The sequence below is a fragment of the Cyprinus carpio genome, chromosome B15 (assembly GCF_018340385.1).
Source record: "Cyprinus carpio isolate SPL01 chromosome B15, ASM1834038v1, whole genome shotgun sequence".
In the NCBI taxonomy this organism is placed as follows: Eukaryota; Metazoa; Chordata; class Actinopteri; order Cypriniformes; family Cyprinidae; genus Cyprinus; species Cyprinus carpio.
The window spans coordinates 28,893,638-28,901,851 of record NC_056611.1 but is presented as its reverse complement, the minus strand read 5'-3'; the positions used below and the strand labels follow the sequence as shown (position 1 = coordinate 28,901,851).

Below are 8,214 nucleotides of genomic sequence, written 5' to 3'. Positions count from 1 at the left end.
TTTTTAATATGGCATATATGAAAGTACCATAGTATTACCATCAGATAGATAAATAAAATTATATATCTTAAACAGCAAAATTCGTACACACGCATATGATGTACACAAAACGTGCGCGCGCTTGCTGTTTCTAGGTCGCGCGCATCATCACCAGTGTCGCTGGCCACTGTGACTTTAAGAGCGATTTTTATATATAAATATATAAATAAATAATAGATTCTTCCGGTCCATTATAACAAACGGCGAATATAGTGTAAGAAATCCAAGGGGTATAAAGGATCTGCGTTCTCGCTAAAAACAGCGTTGTTTTCCCTTCATCATGGTGAAGATCAGCTTTCAGCCCATCACGGGACAAAAAGCCGAGAAAGAGGAGGGTGATGAAGATAAAACTCAAATATTCATACCGCATCCACACGTAAGTTTCGCTTTTTGTGTGCATCATATGAAATGTCACGGAAAACAGCGGTTGAAACGAACCAAAAGCCGGAAAGGAAAGGATATCTATGGTAAACCATTAATCGTGTCAATTGTTGGGGCGATTATGATCTATAAACAATGCAGTGGTTTTTTTTAAAAATGTATTTGTAGTTTTTTTCCCCTTCTGAAATACAGAAATATTGTTGCCCTTTGGTTTCATAACAAGAGGACACGGATGCTGCAGCACCTGCACCAATCACATCATACAACATGCATCATGTTCATCTCAGCCAGAAAATGTGCACTATATCTCCCTATGTGCGCAAAATGTGTGCATTAATGTGATATTTTAATAAATGTGCTCTTCTTTAATCATTTAATTAAAGAACATCTTTGGTTAAACTAATATAAAATAGCTTAAAACATCTTGCCCTTCATTTTAAAATATATTAATTATAATGAATGCTTGGATTGTTATTGTCAGAGCTTAAGGCCTTTATTCTTAAGAGCTTTATTCTTAATGACAAGGGATGAAATTTGACAGTCCAGCACAGGTTTATGTGTCTAAGCAACACACACATACACACACACACACACACACACACACACAAATCCAATAGAGACAAAATGGCAGATGGCTACGGTGAGTAGAAATGACTTCCGTGAGCTTTAGCTGTTTAATATCAGCGTGTATGTGTGGGTTTTGCTGTCTTTGGGGACCAAATGACCTCCTAACGAAAAAAAAAAAATGAAAATATAAAAACACATCCCACAATAACATCTAAAAATACCCCTTTTCACAAAAAATGCATTCTTCCCTGCTATAAAATATGCATGCAGTATTCAAGAAACATAGGCAGGGAACGTTCTGGTGAAGTTTCCTTGAAGTTATAAACAAATCAGTGACAGAAAAGTTATAAACAAATCATTAATAGAATGCTTGTTCAAAGTTATCTGGTCTTTAATATCATTCTCAAAACATTAGCACAGAAATGGTATTTATACATCGTTCATGGAACATTATGCTGAAACGTTTCTGTCTAATGTTTTGAAAAAATTACTACTTAATACTTACTGAACATTAATATGTTACATTACCATAAAACTGATGAAATGGAACATTCACTGAATGTTTTCTATAACCTTCGTATTCAGTAATAATGTTTTCATAACTTAAAGGGAACAATATGGCAATGGGGGCAGTATCTGGATGACTTCATGCGTCCACAGAGATGCTAAATTGTGCAGTCGTTGGACACTTTGCTTTCCCATAAGGCCATGGGAGCTGAGGATCCAGAACGGAAAAATACAAAATGAGGAGAGAGTGAGAAAAAGATACAGACTTCACTTTTAAACAAAGTTTTTTTATTTTTTTTAATGGGGTAGGTGTTACATTAGCATTTTTATCAGAAAAAATATCTTAATGAAAAAAAAAAAAAAGCTGACAAGTCAAAAGGAAGTCAGCATCATCATACCAACCCAAATGTGTGTGTGTGAGTGAGTGAGTTAAGAATGAGGCCAGATCAGGCCATGTGCCGTGCAGTTGGCAGATGGGTTGCAAGACTGGGGGCGTTATTAGTCATTGCCTATCGGCATCTCGCATCTAATAATTTCCCGCTGTAGTACGAGAGCACTGAATAATCCATTCCTGGCTGCATGGCGTACAAGTGAGCGTAGTGCTGATTGTAGCACGTCTCCCAGTGTGTGGGTGATCATACTGAAAGTGGCACAGTATATTGAGGACATGATGAATTCATTACTGCTTTGTGTGTGTGTGTGTGTGTGCGTGTCGGGTTTGCCATCTTGGTAAGGACCAAATGTCCCTGCAGAGATAGTACAACCTAAAATGACCTACTTTGTGGAGGCCTGTGAGATGAGCTCATGATGAAAACAACTTCATCAAGGGGCTTAATGTCTTCATTCAAATTAGGGTGTATTAGTATGCTAAGGGAAATAAAAATTTGTAAATGTCCCTAATATGATATAAAAATGTGTGTGTGTGTGTGTGTGTGTGTGTGTGTGTGTGTGTGCATTTGTAGGTGGACGAGGAGCTGGTCTTGCCTGTCGGACGGAAACGCTCCTCTCTGAGTGGACTTTGCTGTCTGACAACTGCTCTGATGGTCTTCACCTGCAGTTTGATATATGCTTCAATTTATATCTACCGCTACTACATCATTCCTCAGGTAGCACACAATTATATGAGTGGCATAAAACCCGAAACACACTGCACAATTTTTGGCTGTCCCAGATGAAATATTGGCTCCTACGCAGTGGTCCTGTGTCGCACTGTGAGAAAGGTTCAAAGACGGCCTTTGTCACGGTCTTGTGAACAAAGATAGCCTACGATCATTTTCTGCCAGTGTCAGGAATACAGCATGATCATTGCACAGTGTGTTTGCTGCTACAACCTCCGTTTACTGACCAGCCAAAAAAAAACGTGACATGAAATCAACGTGACATGGTGCTAAAACATTAAACTGCTTACCTCAAGCTCTTATGTCTTCTTCTTTCACCGCTTCCACTTTTTTAAGCACACATAAAAACTACAACTACTAAAGTGTGATTCATCATGCTCTTTTTGTGTACCACTAGCGCATGCTGATGACATTTTATTCTTCTATAGAAACGTGCGTCGTAGCGGACAAGTCCTCATTGTGCAGTCTACATGCATGTCATACCCAAGTTTATTAGATTCATCTTATGGAATTGCTAAAATCATGCAGTGTGTAGAAGGCTTAACACTCACAATTATGATTGTATAATTAATTAAGCTGAAGCCTCTGTTAGTTCTGGTTTTCTATTTTTCTATCAAGAGCTTAAATGTTTTGTTAATGACTCGCTGCTGTGATTCATCCGCTGTGTGAGTTGTTTGAGTGAAGGATTCAATGACTCACTCATAAACTACTACTTTGTACTATTACTTTGTTTTCCCATTTATTGACTGACAGCTCTCCTGTCCCTGTGTTGAGTACAAGCGGGAGTAAGTGCACTGTGTAGTTCTAGTAACTCACTAACTCACAAAAACAGATTCAGTATTCCTCAAAATTAATAAAAACTGAAATGCAAACTCAGAATATGATGAAAACCTGCAATAATAAAATATATTATACATATATTTATCCATTATGTATTTAATCCCATTTTATTAATCAATGTCTTTGCTGCTGATTTTCGATTATCCAACTCAAACTTAATAACAAGCAAAAATGACTTTAGATTAACATGACATGTGTTTGTAGGGTTGAACTTTGTTCTCCTGTGTCCTATTCTTCTGTGATCCAGAATGACGTCACAGCTGAAAGCTTTGTTTGAGCTGCATCCTCTACTGTACAGACATGAATTTTGAATTTACATTTCCTGAGGCTTATTCATCGCCCTTTTGGCATGAAAGGGCCAAAAATAGAGCTTTTTTATATTGAAACCAAACAAGCAAGCCCAACCCAGATGAGAAAAATAATGCAAAAGTAATGTAATGCATTTCTTCCCATAAAAAGTAACTAATTAACATAATCAGTTGCTTTTTTTAATGGAGGAACGCAATTCTGTAATGCATTACTTTTAAAAGTCACTTTCCCCAACACTGCTCACGAGGACAACTCAATAGAAAATAACAATGTATTCTAACTATTATTTCGGGGTATACAACTCTTTATCTTATCACATTTTATTCAGACTGCAAACACAGGAAAAAGTGAGACTGTAGATAATGAGACACACGGTAAAGCAGTGCATAGTAAAAAAAATTGTGATAGGATAGTATGCAAATACTTATGTTTTTCCTGCTATTTTTAGCCCTTTATCTTTTGTTCTTTTGCCACGACTTTTGGTTTAGGTGATGGTAAGATCAAAACAGTATTATCATATACCGGTAATTTAAAATCATGTATTGCGTGTGATGGTTATTCAGGCTCCGGATCAGAGTCGGTTCCACTGCCGTGTCGTGTACGAGGACTCAGTGGCTGCTCCTCTGCGAGGGTCTCACGAGCTGGAGGAGAGCGTTGGGATCTACCTGAAGGAAAACTACGAGCAAATCAGCATTCCTGTGCCCGACTTCAGCAACACAGACCCTGCTGATATCATTCACGATTTCAACAGGGTAACACACTTAGCTCTTGTTATATGTGCTAATACATCACCAGAGTATGTTTTCATGTGTTGTGTTTGGGTTTTTAGGGTCTGACGGCTTACCATGACATTGCCTTAGATAAGTGTTATGTCATCGAGCTCAACACCACTGTGGTCATGCCACCACGTAACCTTTGGGAACTGCTCATCAACGTCAAGGTACCTGCAGCCTATTGTTTGTATATAAAGGCAGCTGAAATGTGAACTTTATTTATTTGATGATGTTGCCTTTCTGTCTTTGTGTAGAAAGGGACTTACCTCCCCCAGACGTACATTGTCCAGGAAGAGATGGTCGTGACTGGCCGTGTTAATAATATGCATCAGCTTGGCCGCTTTATTTACCGTCTGTGTAACGGTAAAGACACGTACAGGCTCCGTCGCCGCACCTCACGCCGTCGTAAGTTTACATATCTTGGTCTTTTTCTTTAGTGTGAATAGTAGTGGTCAGCTAATATGGATCGGTCAAAGCCTGTTAAACAGCATCATATCACACGACTGAAATTAGATACAAATTACATCATATTTAAAAGGATACTTCACCTAAAAATGAAATATTAAATAAAAAATATCTTAATTTTTAAAAACTAAGGTATATATAAAGGTTTTTCATCTTAACAACAAGCAACAAGCTACAAGCCCAATTTGGCAATACAATATTACCCATAATTAATTTTTAATCTTCTTGGTGGGAGGAAACTGTGCTCCTGTGTGGCTTCACAGCTGCCATACAAATCTGATTGACGTCCAGCTTAATAGCTCATTGCAGCTAATTAGCGGAACAATTAAGTAACACCCACGGTATGGCTTCCTGTATTAAGCAATCTACTTCTCCCTGGTTGACGGAGATCTTTTTGTGGGAATATAATATGATAATATCCATGACGACCATGAACTTTTGGGAAACTGGGACAATTTCATGGAGGCAGGCTATGAAATCAAGATCCATGTTAATTCCTATTTTATATTGTTTTATACAATTCAATATCCCATATTTTGCGATTGCATTATGTGTTTTACACTATATAGTAATCCATGCGCTAAATAAATACAATGAAAAATGATTTTTCAAATTTGTAAATAAAACTTATTTTATTAAAGCACTTGAAAATTTGAATTCAGTCTGCTACTTAATGATTCTTTTCTAATTAATAGTAAAATTTACTAGCAATTTTTATTGTTTCTGTATGTACTGTAGTAGTGTATATAAAAATATGAATTATTTTCTAATATGCAAGTGATTTATAGTGTCATTTTAGTACCATAGTTAGAGATAATGTTGTTTTTATATTGATATTTAATTAATTTAATTGCATTTTATTTTATTTCAGATAATGAAAAGGTTTTCCTTTCAGTTTTAGCATTTGTTAATTATAATAACCCTAATAATTTATAACTATTTTTATGTTCACATTATTTTATATTTTTTCCTGTTAGGTATCACCAAGCGTGATGCGCAGAACTGTCACCGAATCCGTCACTTTGAGAACACTTTCGTGGTGGAGACAATGATTTGTGAGACTCCATAGGCTGGTTGTCTCTTTGCCCCGCCTATTTCTGATGAGATCACACCCTCTGGTCTCGGTAGCCACACCCCTTTGAAAATCACACTCTTTACCTCTAATTCTTTACATGTCCCCATTTCTCTCTTTTTGTACTTCTCTCTCTGTACCTAGTAATTCATTACAAATGTTCCCTTAACAATTTCTGAACAGTTTGTTTCTGCATATTTGCAATAATACGCATTTTCAAATTGATGCATTTAAAAATGTAACAGTAGCATCCGAAGTCTTTAAATGAGAAGGTTACACGGGCATTAAGCTGCACAATGCCTGCATGCTCGTACCTGCGTCTAACTGGCTGTTTGTGCTCCGTCAAACTGTTCTTTGCTCTCTTATATATTTGTGTGTTTTTAGATCTATTCTTGGATAGAGATGCACCGAAACTGTGACCAAAAATACCATAAAATGACGTGAAAAATATTCTCAGAAAGCTTTACTCTAATATCCAATCTCTGAACTGCAAAAATAATTTTCTTAGTATTTTTGTCATTTTCACTGTTGGTTAAAAGCACTTATAAAGAGATTTGCAAAGGTAAAGAGTCTTCTTTTGCCCTGATTTGTGTGTTCTTAGGCACAATGTTCACTTTTCTTTCAGTGCATCACTACCCATAAATATCCTAGTGCCGGTTAAAGCGTCTGATGAAAAATCGCCTCCATCATTACATTTATCACATGTGTTTGTTTACTATGTATCTCGATATCCACTTTAGTGCTTCTACAACATGCTTCCTGTGCCACTTCCTCTCTTCTTCTTTGTCTCTCTGCATGCTTTTCAAGACAACACATGCATCGTTTGAGTATTTTCTTATCATATGAGCGAAGCCTTAGGCCAGATTCATGCCCTGGACTAATGTATACAATCTCAAAAGCTCTTTGTGTTTATGTGTGTGTTGAAGTTAAAAACCTTGTTTAGTTGGGTGAAGCAAACATGTAAATAAACCAGTAAGACATCTTTTTTGTCATTTCTATTACAAAACACTGACAGCATGGCCAAACCCAGTTTTTTCTTTAACAAAAGCAATTGCACAATACAAAAATTGCAGTTTATGTTGCATAGCTGCTTGTTTTACACCCTCAGCAGGTTCTAGAAAAATATCCTGGTGATAAACCGCAAACAGAACACACGCCGTAGATGATTTTGAAGTTGAATCAGATGGGAAACTTCTGCAAAGCCCAGAGGAAGTCTGTATAGTGTCAGACCTCTTATACTCTTTGAAACTACTAGTAAGGGGAAATGAAATATCTGTGAAACGTGTCACTTAAACCGTTATTCTCATGCATTACTTGGAAATGATCTTGCACCATCTTGTGCTCTTGTGTTTGATATGCCCATCCTCTCAGCTCAGTCTGAGGTTTCAGGTTCGATTGTTAGACCATGCATAAATCTGAGCCATAGTGGTTTCAAGGTGGGTGTCTGAGAGCAAATTCTATAAATAATTAAATCAAATGGAGTATTTCAATAAAAAACTAACATTCCAAACACACGACTTTCGTCTGTGAAACAAGATTTTCTTTTTCATTCAATGATGCAAAATGAAATCCAAAAATAAGTCATGTGATAGCTTTATGTGAGAAGCAAACTGAACAATTATTCACTGTTAACTTTCTCGCTCATAATCTGTTAACCTGAGAAACACTGTGTGTGGAAAATTGAGTCAGCGAGTAGGCTGTTAAAAAAATAACTATTAATTCACAAAACTGGACAATTTTTTTTTAGCTTAACAGACGCTGCTCACTATAAACTGTTATGGAATGAAAAAGAGCTTTGTGCAGGTTTGGACCAATGTGAAGGTGAGTAAATAATAAGAAAATTCAGTGACTGTATTTTAAGGTGTCCTTGTTACACTTGTTATAATAACAATAAATTATGCATAAACCTAAGCCAAACTCTAAACCTAACCCTAACTATATAGTAAGTACATGAAGTTAATTAATATTACTCGGTACTTAAATGTAAAATTACACTGTAACAAGGGCACCTTAAAATTTCTTAAAAAAATTTAAAAATTATTAACTCAACTAAACAATATAAATAACCAGCAAAAAAACAATAAAAACAAAAAGAAATAGTACACATAAACTCTATATATTTCTGACAAAAATGCAATATAAT

At 36.3% G+C, this 8,214-nt stretch overlaps 1 protein-coding gene across 1 annotated transcript; it reads left to right on the top strand.

The window, feature by feature from the left end:
* Positions 1–121: 121 nt before the first annotated feature.
* On the top strand, positions 122–7,053 carry LOC109093444 (integral membrane protein 2C-like). The gene is made up of 6 exons (XM_019107184.2): positions 122–415; positions 2,457–2,600; positions 4,325–4,513; positions 4,591–4,701; positions 4,789–4,939; positions 5,977–7,053. The coding sequence occupies exons 1-6, from the start codon at positions 320–322 to the stop codon at positions 6,066–6,068; spliced, it is 783 nt and encodes a 260-aa protein (XP_018962729.2). The 5' UTR covers positions 122–319; the 3' UTR covers positions 6,069–7,053.
* The last annotated feature ends 1,161 nt before the right edge of the window (positions 7,054–8,214 follow it).